The sequence below is a fragment of the Eriocheir sinensis genome, chromosome 44, assembly GCF_024679095.1.
Source record: "Eriocheir sinensis breed Jianghai 21 chromosome 44, ASM2467909v1, whole genome shotgun sequence".
NCBI lineage: Eukaryota > Metazoa > Arthropoda > Malacostraca > Decapoda > Varunidae > Eriocheir > Eriocheir sinensis.
In genome coordinates, this window is record NC_066552.1 from 7,504,291 (window position 1) to 7,520,294 (window position 16,004).

A 16,004-nucleotide genomic window follows, 5' to 3' on the forward strand; every position below is an offset into this window, starting at 1 on the left:
GGGATGGGGACTGCGCCAACCCGGAAGTAATACCAGGCCTTATCTCCCGGTATTGGCAAGCTCGCCCTCTTCTTCCTCCCACTCTCTTCTCTCCCCCTTCTCTTCTCCCTCTTCTCTTTCCTCCCTTCCATATTCCTTCTCTTCGGATGTAACACCTGCCTTATCTCCCTGTATTATTGGCAAGCTCGCCCTCTTCTTCCTCCCACTCTCTTCTCTCCCCCTTCTCTTTTCCTTCTTCTCTTTCCTCCCTTCCATATTCCTTCTCTTCGGATGTAACACCTGCCTTATCTCCCTGTATTATTGGCAAGCTCGCCCTCTTCTTCCTAAAATGCTCTTCTCTCCCCCTTCTCTTCTCCCTCTTCTCTTTCCTCCCTTCCATATTCCTTCTCTTCGGATGTAACACCTTCCTTATCTCCCTGTATTATTGGCAAGCTCGCCCTCTTCTTCCTCCGACTCTCTTCTCTCCCCCTTCTCTTCTCCTTCTTTTCTTTCCTCCCATCCATATTCCTTCTCTTCGGATGTAACACCTGCCTTATCTCCCTGTATTATTGTGCTCGCCTCTTCTTCCTCCCACTCTCTTATCTCCCCCTTCTCTTCTCCCTCTTCTCTTTCCTCCCTTCCATATTCCTTCTCTTCGGATGTAACACCTGCCTTATCTCTCTGTATTATTGGCAAGCTCGCCCTCTTCTTCCTCCTCACTCTTCTCTCCCCCTTCTCTTCTCCCTCTTCTCTTTCCTCCCTTCCATATTCCTTCTCTTCGGATGTAACACCTTCCTTATCTCTCTGTATTATTGGCAAGCTCGCCCTCTTCTTCCTCCCACTCTCTTATCTCCCCCTTCTCTTCTCCCTCTTCTCTTTCCTCCCTTCCATATTCCTTCTCTTCGGATGTAACACCTTCCTTATCTCCCTGTATTATTGGCAAGCTCGCCCTCTTCTTCCTAACATGCTCTTCTCTCCCCCTTCTCTTCTCCCTCTTCTCTTTCCTCCCTTCCGTATTCTTTCCATATTCCCTCTTTCTCTCTCCTCAAACACAAGGTAGCAAGCATCTCTTCCTCTCCCTCTCTTCCCAATTCCCTTCTTCCTCCCACTCTCTTCTCTCTCCCTTCTCTTCTCCCTCTTCTCTTGCCTCCCTCCCATATTCTTTCTCCCTGGAAGTAACACCTGCCCTATCTCCCGGTATTGGCAAGCACGCCCTCTTCTTCCTCCCACGCTCTTCTCCCCCCCTTCTCTTCTCCCTCTTCTCTTTCCTCCCTTCCATATTCTTTCCCTCCGGATGTAACACCTGCTTTATCTCCCGGTTTTATTGGCAAACACGCCCTCTTCTTCCTGCCTTCCACGCTCTTCTCTCTCCTTTCTCTTTCCTCCCTCTCATATTCTTTCTCCCCTCTCTCTCTTCATCTATCTTTCTCTCTCCTCAAACACAAGGTAGCAAGCAACTCTTTCTCTCCCTCCCATTCCTTCTCTACCCAATTCCCTCCCTTTTCTCCTCTTCCTTATATTATCTCTTACGCGCTACACGCTCAAAGGTCAACGCAACGGAGATGAACACCGAGGCCACGCGAACTGGAAAGCATCCCCCCTTGACCTCCAGGAAAAAACAACCAGATTTTTCCTCATCCTCAACCACTGGACTGACCGGTTGGCTGCGGGGGAGAAGGAAGAGAGAAGCGGCAAGTGGAGGCACCGCAGCGCTTAGGTCACCGGCGCAAGACTTAGGACGGGTTGAAGTCTTTGTGTTTGAGGGTGCATGACTCTGCCAGGCCATGCACGGGGAGGGTGGTGTGAGGGAGGAAGGGAGGAGGGGGGGTTAGACAAAGGTGAAAGGACTCAGGAAGGGATGCAGCACGGGGATAGGGAAGAGGGGAGGGAGAAGGGAAGGTCAGTTTGAGGGTGAGGAGAAAATTAGAGAAGGGGAATGAATAGGCTAAAGGAAGGAGGAAGGGAGGGACGCGGGAAGGGAGAAAAACGAGATGAAAGAGAAGGAAGGGCAGAAGGAAGAGAGGGGAGAAAAAAAGAAGGGGAGAGAGAAGCAATTGAGTGGTGGATAGAATAGCTTACTGGATCTCGTTATAAGTGACACAAAGGAAAATAAAAGAGATATTTGGATAGCAAAAATAATTAAGCAGTAAGAGAAAAAGAAAGAAAGAAAAAGCATTAGAGAACGAGTGCAAAAAATGACACCAAGAAAATTAAAAAAGAAATGAATATAAAAAGATAGAGAGAAAAAAAGAGTGAGAAGGAGGGAGAAAGAAAGAGATAGAGTGAGAGAAGGAAGGAGAAAGAAAGAAAGAAAGAGAGAAGGAGGGAGAAAGAAAGAGAGAGAGAGAAGGAGGGAGAAAGAGAGAAAGAAGGAGGGAAAGAGATAGAGAGAGAAAAGGAGGGAGAAAGAAAGAGATAGAGAGAGAAAAGGAGGGAGAAAGAAAGAGAGAGAGAAGGAGGGAGAAAGAAAGAGAGAAAGAAGGAGGGAAAAAGAAAGAGATAGAGAGAGAGAAGGAAGGAGAAAGAAAGAGATAGAGAGAGAAAAGGAGGGAGAAAGAAAGAGATAGAGAGAGAAAAGGAGGGAGAAAGAAAGAGATAGAGAGAAAAGGAGGGAGAAAGAAAGAGATAGAGAGAAAAGGAGGGAGAAAGAAAGAGATAGAGAGAGAAGGAGGGAGAAAGAAAGAAAGAGAGAAAGAAGGAGGGGGAAAGAAATAGAAAGAGAGAGAGAGAGAAGGAGGGAGAAAGAAATAGAAAGAGAGAGAGAGAGAAGGAGGGAGAAAGAAAGAGATAGAGAGAGAGGAGGGAAAAAGAAAGAGATGGAGAGAGAGAAAGAGGGAGAAAGAGATAGAGAGAGAGGAGGGAGAAAGAAAGAGATAGAGAGAGAAGGAGGGAGAGAGAGAGAGAGAGAGAGAGAGATAGAGAGAGAGAGAGAGAGAGAGAGAGAGAGAGAGAGAGAGAGAGAGAGAGAGAGAGAGAGAGAGAGAGAGAGAGAGAGCAGGAAGAAAAAGTCATAACAATACACCACAGTGGAACGCAACCCCGCACTTACTTCCTTAATTCCTACCCCCCACCCCCCCCTGAGGCACTGACCTGCCCTTCTCACAATGCAAGCACCCCCTCCTTCTCTCCCTTCCCTTCCCTTCCCTTCCATACCTCCCTCTCTCCCTCTCCTTACCTTCCCTCCTCCTTTTCTCCCTCTCCTTATTTCCAGTACAGCAAGCATGATCTCTCTCTCTCTCTCTCTCTCTCTCTCTCTCTCTCTCTCTCTCTCTCCTCCTTCTTTCCACCACAGCAAGCACGACCTCTTCTTCCTCCATTCCTTGTTCTTCTCCCTCTCTTTTCTTTCCTCCTCCCTTCCATTATATTCTCTCTCTCTCTCTATCTGCCTAATACTCTCCCCTCCCATCTCTTCCTTCTCTTCTTTATTCCCTCCCTTCTTTCAGTCTCTCCCTTTTTTTCTATTTTTCCCTGTGTTCTTTCCTTTCCTTTACTTCCCTTCAATGCAAACACTACTTTTTACTTTCCTCCCTCCCTTCCTTCTTTTCGATTCCTTCCTTTTTCATCCTCATTCATTCTTTCTCTTTCCTTACTTCATTTTATTCCATTTACTCCTTCTTTTACCTTCCACTCTTTGCATCTTCTTCCTTCCCTCTCTTTGATTCTCTTCTTTTCCTCTTCTTTCGCTATCCCTTCCCTTCACTTTATTCCGCTCTCTTATCTTCCTCATTCCACACTCCGATCCACCTGTCTCTGACCTCCTCCTCTTTCTCTTTCGTACTCTCTTCCCTTCCATGCCTTCACTCCATTCATTCCTCCTCCTCCTCCCCCTCCCTCCACCTTCCGATCCACCCCGCCCATTGTGTTATTGTGTGCATGATTGTACGTATCTTCTGACAAGCAATTTTCCCCCTGGCCGCCTGCGTGCCTTCTCATGTTGCTTTGCGGTTCGTGTTGTCTGTCATGAGAATTGGGGCCACGTACCTATAATGGTGGTCTGCATGCATGTATGGGAAAGAGGAGAGGGACGGTGAAGGTAAGGAGGGCGATGGAAAGAAGAGGGGAGAAAGAAAAAAAGAATGAATGAGAAAGAAGGAAAGAAAGACGGAAGGAAAGGAGGACGAGGAAACAGGAAAGAAACAATGAGAGAAATGGGCGAAAGAGCAGAGGAACGAAGGGAAAGAAAATCAGGAAAGAGGAGAGACAGAAAGAAATGGTGGAGGAGAAGAACGGCTTAGGAGAGGAAGGCGAGAAAAGACGAGTGAAGTAAATAAATAAATGGTGATATGCATGGACGAAGAAGTAGAAGAACGTCTAGGAAAAGAAAGACGAGGAAAGAGGAGATAAAAAAAATAGAAATGGTAAAAAAAGAGGAACGACCAAGGAATGGGAGACGAAGAAAGAGAAAAGAAAGAAAGAAGGAATAAAGAAAAATAAAATAATGTCTGCTGGAAAATAAGGAATGACAAGGAAAAGGGAGAAAGTGAAATAACTGAAGAATAACGAAAAAAAAGCAGAGAAAATGAAGGAAGGAAGAAAGCTTTATAGATGGTTTTGCAGTAGAGAAGAGAACATTAACAGTAGAGAACAAACAGTATAGTAGAGTAGAAGAGAGGAGAGGAGAGGAGAGAACATGCAGGTAGGAGAAAACAGGATATGCGGTTCCTTTTGCGGCTTTCGAATACAGTTCATGTTTCTTATTTCCACGTTATGACCGCAAGAAAAACATTACCAGCAACTTTTTTTTCTTTTTTTTTTTCACTTTCCTTAATTTTTTCTTCATTCTCTCTTTTTTCTTCACCCCAGTTCAGTTTTCTTCAATTTTCCGTCAATTTCAGTCACATTTTTCACACTGCTCACAAAACTCACAAGCCCGGTAATGATAACACGATAAATTAATAACACCTACTAATTGTCTACCTATGAATTAATTAAAGGGGCACCTGTTAATGTACTACCTGGCGGGCTAATGATTGCGTGTACCTGTTTGCATAAATTACTCCCGACCAGGTGAAGGTGTGGCTGATTAGTGTGATAGGGTGCGGGTTATGAACGTATTTGGGGAGCGGATACACCTGGATAAAAGAGAACGAGAGAGAGAGAGAGAGAGAGAGAGAGAGAGAGAGAGAGAGAGAGAGAGAGAGAGAGAGAGAGAGAGAGAGAGAGAGAGAGAGAGGAAAGAAGGAAGGAAGAAAGGAAGAAAAACGATGGAAGAAGAAAGAAAGAAAGAAAGAAAGAAAGAAATAATAAACTATCCATGAAGGAAAAAAGGAAAGACGAAACAAAGGAAGACGAGGAAAGAGGAAAGACAGGAAAAAAGAAAGAAAAAAGAAACATCGGAAACAAAGGAAAGAAAGGAAAAAATTATCTGTTTGAACGAAGAAGAGGAACGACGAAGGAGAGGAAGACGAGGAAAGAGGAGAGAACGAAAGAAATCATGATATGTAAGGACGAAGGAGAGTAACAAAAAGGATTAAGTGTTCAGTTGGTTTAGCCGTGCGCGTAACACCCTCGAAATTGTTGCTTATGTGGTTTAATCGATAAGAAAAAAAATCAATAGTTAGAAAAAAGTTGATGAAGTAAAGTTGCTGGCATTGATTCTAATTCACTGTTTGTATCGGGTTACCTTCGCTTTACCGTTTCATCTCGTAGGTACACTGTATTGAATTTGAAGGTCGTGTCGATATTATTCTAAGAGTAGGGGTATGAAGAGAAGAACGATGACGAAAGAGGAGGCAAAAGAAAGGTGAGGAAAGAAAGAGGAAAGGAATATTAAGCATGAAAGGAAGACGAAAGAATATGAAGCAAGAGAGGAAAAGACGATGGAAATAAACAAGAGAAAAGAGGAAAGAAAAAGAAAAGAGGAAAGAAAGAGGGAAGAGAGAAATAGAAAGTAAAATAAGCGACTGGAAAATGAACGAAAAATAAGGAAAAAAAAAGTTAAGAAATTAAATAAGAAGAAAGAAGGAGAAAAGAGAGAGGGGAAAATGAGGAGGACGAGGGAAATGAACATGCTACGTACTCGAGAAGAGAAAACAGCAAGATAAAAGGAAGAAGATTACCACCTACATCACCACCTTAGACACACCAAGACAATATACAACACCCACAGAGCCAACATACTACACCCAAGTCCTGACAGCATCCTACACCCACAGAGCCGACATACTACACTCACATACAACATACTACACTCACAACAAAACAACACACTACACCCGCACTAAACAATATCCTACAACCTCACCGAAACAATATACTACACCCACCCTTGAATGTTACACCCACGGATTTATAGACAGACGGCTACACCCACTTGAAAACACTATAATACTACATTCACCCTATAAACAATATCCTACACCCATGCGCTAGACAATATCCTGCACCCACACCCTAACAATAGCCTACACCCACACCAAGACAGAGAGCTACACCCAAAACATTCGTACACACTTCCTCCAGTTAGCTTAGATCTTGGTCCTGAATGACGGCATCGCACGACAGTTCTTTTTATAGTGTGTTAATTAATATAGCAAGTAAATTAAAAAGAAGTATTGCTGCAGAGAATTATGAGTAGGCCTAGAAAGTGTTGATTATTAGATTATTTTTACAACAAGGGAATCAGCTCAAAGGAAGAAAAAAACGGAAACTAAAGAAAGGGAAAAAAAAGCCCGCTAGACGCTGCTGCAAAGGGGGAAAAAAAAGAAGAGGTCAAAAGAGAGGTCAATTTCGGAAGGAGAGGTGTCTTGATACTCTCTTGTTTATTCTCTATTGTATGTGTTATTGATTAATGATTGTTGTTGATTATTACTGCCTCGTTCCCTTGAAATATTTATAGGCGTCTGCACTTTGTCATAATTCTAGCCTCCACTATCATAAATTTGAGATGAAATGTAAGCCCAAGACCAGAGCCGGGTGGGAGACCTGTTTACATAGGCCTGGGCTACACTTACACCCTACAATCTGCTACACACACACCCGGGTCGTCGCAGTGATACACCCAGCGGCCTGATGACATGCCTCCCCGTCGTAATTTATGATAATGTATGATAATAAACCCTTAACAACCTACCACACACACACAGACACCCATACATACACACATACATACACACATAACAGGTATTCCTCAGGTGTGTGTGTGTGTTTTACGTTGTTGATATTTATAGATTGGTTGTGTTGTTGTTGGTTTAGGTTTGTTAGGTTAAGTTAGGTCATTACTTTTGTTGTCGTTGTTGTTTGTATGTCTGTTTGTTTGTGTGTAAAGAGTAAACAAGCCTTACCTCAGCGTTATATTTGGAGTAATCAATTTCATTCAGATCGAAGGCTTTTGAGAGCTGAGGAGTCGTAACTTTTGAGGGGTCATTAGCGGCGGAGGGATCCAGATAAATCACTTTGTTCTTGACCACCTTGAAGGGCCTCATGCTGCGCGGGGGCTTGGCTGACGTGGCTGACGGGGCGGGGCTGCCAGTACTGACGTTCTGTATGGGCATGGTGAACGGCAAGACGAGCGTGTGCGGCTCCTGTGTCCCGTGGCTGCCCAGGTACACCATGAACACAAGCAGCAGCAAGGTGACACAGACGCGGGTTACCTTGTCCGCGGCGCACCTCATCTTGGTGGGACCTCTGCCGTGACTCCCGCTGCGGACACAGATACGAGAAGGGTTAGAAGGATTTAGTATGTTGTTAGAAGCACTATATTGAGCTTCTCACCATAACTTAAACGATTAATGTTGCAAACTACGAATGCAAAAACAGTGACGCCCGCTGGGAACACAAGACAGGAGGAGAGTTAGAATAGTTTGTTACGCTTAAGGAAAAAAAAAGTATTCATGACTGCGAAACTGCAGCTCCCCAAAAAAGAAAAGTGTAAGAGAATACCAAATGATTATTATAAAACGGTCGTAGGAAGGTTGAAATACCGATGAAGGAATACTGTCTTGCTAGAAACACTAAACTGAGATTCTCAATGAAACTCAAATGCCCCTATTCTCAAATGCTTTCGGCTCACAATAAATATTTTCACAGCCCACAAAGGAACTTAGTCTGGTTCTTATCACTATTTTTTTCACGTTCAAAGTACGGAAACCTCGTCAAATTGTCACTATGCTGATAAAACTACTCAAGGAAATACCTACAACCTCTACGAAAGCCTTAACAAATGTGTAGGAATGTAAGCCCGGAAATGTTTGAGAATGTGGGCCTAAGTATGTTCCGTGTAACACTCACTGGAACACACTACAAACACCATAATCTGAGTCTTTCACTATGACTACTACAATACAACCAGCAAAATACTAGAAATGCCTGAACCTGAGCCTAATAACTATATAGAAACACGATAGGACAGACGCATGAATAGCCTGATATCTAGAAACACACAAGCAGATAGATTCCTGAATAGCCTGATAACTAGAAACACACAAGCAGATAGATTCATGAATAGCCTGATAACTAGAAACACACAAGCAGATAGATTCATGAATAGCCTGATAACTAGAAACACACAAGCAGATAGATTCATGAATAGCCTGATAACTAGAAACACACAAGCAGATAGATTCATGAATAGCCTGATAACTAGAAACACAAGCAGATAGATTCATGAATAGCCTGAAAACTAGAAACACACAAGCAGATAGATTCATGAATAGCCTGAAAACTAGAAACACACAAACAGATAGATTCATGAATAGCCTGATAACTAGAAACACACAAACAGATAGATTCATGAATAGCCTGAAAACTAGAAACACACAAACAGATAGATTCATGAATAGCCTGATAACTAGAAACACACAAACAGATAGATTCATGAATAGCCTGATAACTAGAAACACACAAGCAGATAGATTCATGAATAGCCTGATAACTAGAACAAACAAGCAGATAGATTCATGAATAGCCTGTAAACTATTAACAACCAGAAACACTAACACTTGAGCTTTATATATTATCCTCAACATTTATTTATTGTCACTGTTCTTATCAAATTCCTACGCCATGAAGAATAGATTATATCAAATTCTTACGCCATGAAGAATGCAATATATCAGCCTATATACTTATTAATTATCATTACTTTTCTTAGTACTTTTGTGTGATCGTAATCTGTTTTATATTGAATGTTAATTGATATGATTTAATATTTAATTCAACACATTATATATACATACATAACTAAATAGAAACATGGATTTCCCAAACCAGGGCATCTCACAACACTAACTGAAACATACTTAGCACAGATAATACACTCATATAGCCTACTTACTGCAAATACTAAACACACAAATGCGAAACAAATACTACACACAAATACTTAAAACTAAACATCGCTACAGTACAAACACAAAAAGAACACTGCAACAAGGATACTTATCTTAGCATGCAACACACTTAACTCTGGAACACACTGCACAACACCGCTGAAAACACATCACTGACCCTTACCGTACAACAACATAAATAGTCAAATACCACTTTTTTTTTATTATATAGAAGCACAATATAACACAATATAGCCTACCAAACGATTTTGCCTGTCGGCTACTCTATCATTTATTTGCAAGATAATTTTTTTTCGTTTTCTTCCCTTTCCTGCCAAGAATTATCACTATGAAAAAATAGCAACACTTCGGGACACAATATATAAAAACACTACACAACGATGCAAAGAAGATTAACACCTTTTAGAACTCCATATTTTAAAGATTTTTTTTAAGCAGTTCTATTTCCTATTGGTTCCCTGATATGCATGCAAGTAGTTGTTAATCCGGTGGAACGTCAGCACTCATCGAGCGAGCAACCCTTCTAGCCTCTGTGCCAACTAAATACTGCCGAGTGCTGAGCCTGAGAGCTGACATAGTGGCTAACAGTGAATGTGTGTTGTGAAGTGTGTAGGCTTTCACTGTAGGAGGCTGACAGGAGTGGCTTATAATGAAGAAGAATGTGGTGTGATGGGTTTAACGAAGATTCTAACCACAGGAACCATACAGGAGTGGCTAAGAGTGAACAGAAGTGGCTAAGAGTAGATAAGTGTGACAGTTAACATTTAGAAGTGGCTAAGAGTGAAGAAGTGTTATGAAGTGTGTAGTGAAAGGAAGATTATAAGCACAGTTAACATTTAGAAGTGGCTAAACGTTGTGTAGTGGTCATTGTGAAGGTTATAGCGAAGAGTCTAACCACAGGAAACATACAGAAGTGGCCAAAACCGAAGAAAACTGTGAAGAAGTGTGTAGCTGCATTTCTCACCACATAAAGGTTGACAGAAGTGGCTAAGAGTAGATAAGTGTGTGTAGTAGTGTGAAAGGAAGATTATAAGCACAGTTAACATTTAGAAGTGGCTAAAAATTTAAGAAACGTGTTGTGATGGCCGTGTAGTTATGATTCACACCACAAAAGACCAACAGAAATCTTTAGTTGAAAAAGTAGTTACAGTGAAGGTTACAACAAATTTTCACACTACAAGAAACATGCAGATGCGGCTAAAAGTGGAGAAACGTGTGTTGTGATAGCCGTGTACTTAAAATTCTTACCGGAGGCCTATAGGACTGACAGATGGAGGCAGATTCACCAAAACTCGGTCACTCGTACTTACGTTTCCCCCACAATACGAGGCTACACACGCTTTATTCACAACCCACACACCAGAAGACAACACATGGACATAACAGACGGGCCACAACAAATACCTGAATGCAAGATCACCGTCAATTCATAAATGAGGAGAGGCGGGAGAGGCGATATCCTACCCCTTTCACGGCTTGAGCAACACTGAAATGGGAAGAGAAAGAAACTGACCCTCGATAAGAAGGAACCGCCCCGAGAGAGAGAGAGAGAGAGAAGAGGTGGGAAGGATCTAGGAGGCGCGTAAGAGCTTTCAACCTCGCCCCGCCCACTCCTTCGCTCCTCCCTTGCTCCGCCAAGATTTACGCTCCCCATAACTTGGACGGCGAGAGACAGCGAAAAGACTTGTTACCTAAAACACGGAACTGAATCCCACCCACATGAATGTACATACCTATAACAATGGCCCTACCGTGATTTACATAGATTTACATAGATGTTCAGACTACACAGTCTCTATGGTTCAGACTTATATAGGTCCTTAACTCTTAAAAAGGACAAATAAGTGGCCATCAAGACCTACTTTTTCTGCTTTAGCGAAGATGTAGAGACAGAGAAAATAAACAAAAGAGAGAAGAAGGGATAAAGGATCAGAGAACAAAAAAGATGGGGTAGAAGAAGAGGGAGAGGAAAAAAACGGAAAATAAAGAGGGAGAGAAGAGATAGGGAGAGATAAAAAGGTAGAGCGAAGGAAAGGAAGAAACAGGAGGAGGGGTAAAAGGAGAGAGAGAGAGAGAGAGAGAGAGAGAGAGAGAGAGAGAGAGAGAGAGAGAGAGAGAGAGAACACGGTACCCTCTTTATGTTGCGTTTTATCATCCCTTGCGTCATTTGCATTCAGAGAGGCTATCTAACTGAGCCACACCTACACACAACAGCCGTAATTAAGTTCCTATTACTCTGGCACTGCTGATTAGGTCCATTATGCAGTGAGGGGCTGAAAAAGAGACTCCCTGTAACTCTAAATTGAATACAGCATCTCTACCTGTCTGTCTGTCTCTCTCTTTTCCTTTTTTTTGTTTTCCTTTTTCCCTCTTTCTCTTCCTGTGGATTTTTTTTCTTCTCTGACCCTTTTTCACTGTTTTATCTTCTCTTTTTTATTGTATTTCTTTTATTCTCTTGTTTCTCCTTCCCCTCTTTCTTGTTTTGTTTTCTCTATCCCTCCTCTTCCTTATTTTTTCTGTTTTCCCTTTTCTTCTTTCTCTCCCCGTGCATATTTTTTCCTTCTCTGATCCTTTCTCACTGTTTCCTCTTCTCTCTCTCTCTCTCTCTCTCTCTCTCTCTCTCTCTCTCTCTCTCTCTCTCTCTCTCACGACACTGCCAACCCATCAATAATAACACTCCTGCACGAGGCTGCCCTGTAATCCAACCCCCGATTAATAGTTTTAAATGAAGGTGGAACTGATTTATGGACGGCCACGGTAGAGGGTGAGTAATCGGCTCTCAGGTGTTGCTATGTGTTCACCTGGCCGCTAGCAGATTCCTTATGTTCGTGTGTTCGTGTAATCTGGAGCCATACATCCATAAACATTTCGGGGCTTAGTACTCACACTCTGACACACATTTCATAAGGCTTTAGGTGGTGAGCTTGTCGATTGGTACTTTTATGCCCCTTTTGGTAGTTCGATAAAGCAGATTCTTCACATTCCTGTATTATTTAGTGATTCTTCTTATTCTTAAACATGCCCGGGACTTACACTCTGACACATATTTGATAAGGCTTTTGTAGAGGTTGTTGGCCTTTTCATCTGTTATTTTATGCCCCTTTTTGTAGTTTAATAAAGCAGATTTCTCATATTCTTTTATTAGTAAGTGATTCTTCTATTCTTAAACATTTCGAGGATACTCACATTCTCACACGCATTTGATAAGGCTTTTGTTAAGGTTGTGGGCCTTTTCATTGGTTCTTTCACGCCCCTGGTTGTAATTTGATAAAGCAGATTCTTCATATTCCTGTATTATTTGGTGATTCTTCTTACTCTTAAGCATTTCGGGGCAAACTCACACTCTGACACACATTACATAAGGCTTTTGTAGTGGTCGTGGGCTTTTCCATAGGTTCTTTCATACCCCTGGTTGTAGTTTGATAATGCAGATTCCTAATGTTTTTTTTGTGTAAGCCAATGAGTTAGGGTCGTATTCTTAAATATCTATGGTCTTGCACACACATTTGATAAGGCTTTTGTAGAGGTCGTGGGCCTTTTCATTGGTACTTTCATACCCCTGGTTGTAGTTTGATAATGTAGATTCCTCATGTTTTTTTGTGTAAGTCAGTGAGTAAGGGTCGTATTCTTTGATATCTATGGTCTTGCACACACATTTGATAAGGCTTTCCTAGGAGTTGTGGTAAGTGGTAAGTGGTTCTTCTTATTCTTAAACATTTCAGGGCTAACTCACATTCTCACACATATTTGCTGAGGCTTTTGTTAAGGTTGTGGGCTTTTTCATTGGTTCTTTTATGCCTTTCCATGAATAGGCTACCTGCATGCCACGGTGCTAGTGAACGTGAATAAGTCTCATGAGGACCCGACTATCTCCTTTTTGGCTTTGTGAATGAGTTGATGTGAGAGGAGGAAGTGTTTGAGAAATACTGATGTTAGTCTTATAGGGTTACTTGTTTTCTCTTTTTCATTAGTTCAAGTCAATAGGGAAGGTAGAGGGAAGAGAAGGAAGAGGGAGATAAGGGAGGGAAGAGTAGGGGAGATGGAAGGAATACTATAAGGGAGATGGAAGAAAAGAATGATAGAGATTAAGAGAGAGGGAAGAAGTAGATGAGAGAAGGAAGGGAAAAGGAGATAAAGAGAAAAAAAAATATAGGAGAGATGGAGGAAAAGAATGATAGAGATTAAGAGAGAGGGAAGAAGTAGATGAGAGAAGGTAGGGAAAAGGAGATAAAGAGAAAAAAAATATAGGAGAGATGGAGGAAAAGAATGATAGAGATTAAGAGAAAAGGAAGAAGTAGATGAGGGAAGGCAGAGAAGGGGAAGTGGAGGAAAATAATATAGAAGAGATGAAAGAAAAGAATTAGAGGTATTCATTCTCGATCATATTCTGAGCTATACAATAATAAAGATGTCAGTCATTGCCAACTCGAGCCAAAAACAACTTCTAAGCTGTTAAAGCCTTCGTTGAATCCCACATACCACACATTCACTAACTTCATGGCTTCCTTGCACCATATTACTACTGACGGAGGAAATTCATGAAGAGTTTAGACTACGATCGGAAACTATTACTTATATACTTTTTTTACTCTATCACTCCCATACATAACACCTCCATCTCTCCTTCTCTTCCTTCCCTCACCTCTCTTTTCCTTCTCTTCTCTGTCTATGTACAAGAAATACTTACAGTAGAAAAATCATTAGAGTGCTGTAAAAGGGTGAGATGGGTGGAATAATGATAAGAATGTACCTATCTATCTATTTACCTTTTGATCTATTCTTGTATATTTCAACACCACCAACGTACACTCTGACGTCATCACCACCATGCGTCAGGTGTGTATGCCTTGCCAAGGGTTCAGGGCCAAGAGGGTATCTATTCACGGCGAGGTGCTGGTGGTGGTGGTGGTGGTGGTAGTGTTGTTGTTGTTATTGTTGTTGTTGGTGGTGGTGGGGATGGGGGTTGAATGGTATAGTAGTATGAGACTGATAGGATGAGCATGTTTAGTTTTGCTATATTTTATGGTTGATTTTTTTACTTCTGTGTGTGGGAGAGTAATAATGATGATAATAATCGCAGTAAGGATAATGATAGAAGTAATTGTAATAATGATAATAAAAAATAATGATAATGAAAATAAAAAACTAAAATGTTCATGTAATTGCAAGACGAAGGCTACACACACACACACACACACACACACACACACACACACACACTGAGCGCAGCCTTATGAAACGAGCAGTAGCGCCACCGTAGGCTTGACTTGTTTCAGAATTTTTCGACCAGTATGTTTAGAAAGTTGTGACCCACCAAACAGAGCCATTGGGCGAGGGTTTAGGAAGGAGTGCATTGAACTGGTAGACTTTTTGAAGGTAATATGACGTGCGAGTGTAAAGAATAATTTTGTATGCTGGGTATGGCTTGTTTTCCTTGCTATCATTTCAGGAGCTGCTTATGTAAACGCTTGACTCTCAGTGGCTCACCTGTACAGTCAAGTTCAACCTTTAAATCACGACCAGCATCATCAGTAGCACATATTACATTATTTATGTCTGGTCTGATCTAAAATTAAAAGGTTAGGTAAACTTGGGGGCATACGCTGTAGCAGCGCGTGGCCTCGGTGCTCATCTCCATAGCATTGGCCCTTGAGCCTGTGGTGGGAGGGAGCCCATTACCCCGGGACACAGGGCCAGAGTGACATCCGGGTTTCCACAGTTTACCTTCCCCAGGTTTCTCCAGGTACTCATTTATCGACCAGCCCGAGAGGGAGGATGAACAGCTGGGTGAGCTGCACGCCGACTGCCCGGGGCGGGATTCGAACCCGGGCCCGCGGAGTAGAAGCCAGGCACGCTGACCACTAGACCTAAAATTAGCGAGCCGTTAAAAAGACTGCAGTCACGGCAGAACGAAGTGACAGCCTCAGACCACAGAGTTATATATGTATATAACTCTGTGCCTCAGACCCAAGACCAACACCATAAATAAATGGTGTGGCTGTATGGAATGGATGTGATGACATGGAACGACAGTGAGATAGAGAAACTGGAAGTGGGGCAGAATAGGGTAGCAAAAATGGCACTGAATGCTCCAAGGTTTGCAGCAGTAGAGGCTCTTAGGAGTGACATGGGATGGAGCACGTTTAGGGAAAGACTAGTAAAGGCAACCTTATGAGATATAAAGTGAAACTGGAACAAATGGAGGATGCAAGATTAGCACGAAAAGTATACCTGTGGAATATAAGAGATGGCAAATGGGCGAATAAATGTGGGCGAATGATAGACAGGAATGTTGCGCCAAGTAGGTGGGTGTACCCAAAAACTTTGGGTGTACCGACCCTTTCAAGATAGGTAGAATGTGTTTGAAGGGAGAGTAACAAACAGAAATGGACTGTACAGCATGTATTGCTGCGGAATGTAAGAAGTATGACAGAGAGAACGAGATGATGCAGGTGTTTCTGAGTGTGATGGGATGTGGAGTGAATGGGAGGGCTGTAAGGGAGTGGATGGTGCTGCTGCTGGGGCTGAGTGGAGAGAAGAGTGGACGAGTGATTGAGGCGATGAAAGAGTTCTTGGAGACCATGTGGCGTGCAATATGTAGGCAATGTTCCTCCCTTCTCCCTTGTTGTTTACCTGCAACAATAAACTATCAATCAATCAATCAATCATCTTGCCCCGAGTAGCTGAAACTGGCTGGGAGAAATCTCAAGCTACTTGTGACATCAAGATCAAGAT

The 16,004-nt window shown here is 42.3% G+C and overlaps 1 protein-coding gene across 1 annotated transcript in view; it reads right to left on the reverse strand.

Annotated features, from left to right (window-relative positions):
* The window catches only part of LOC126980381 (carbohydrate sulfotransferase 11-like), a 79,939-nt gene extending 69,107 nt beyond the window's left edge, over nt 1-10,832 (reverse strand). Inside the window, exons 1-2 of the mRNA XM_050830243.1 lie at nt 10,674-10,832; nt 7,263-7,620 (exon numbers count right to left, since the gene is read on the reverse strand). Coding sequence (XP_050686200.1) covers nt 7,263-7,592 — 330 coding nt within the window. The 5' untranslated portion in view covers nt 7,593-7,620; nt 10,674-10,832. The remainder of the gene's footprint in view (nt 1-7,262; nt 7,621-10,673) is intronic.
* Nucleotides 10,833-16,004: the final 5,172 nt, after the last annotated feature.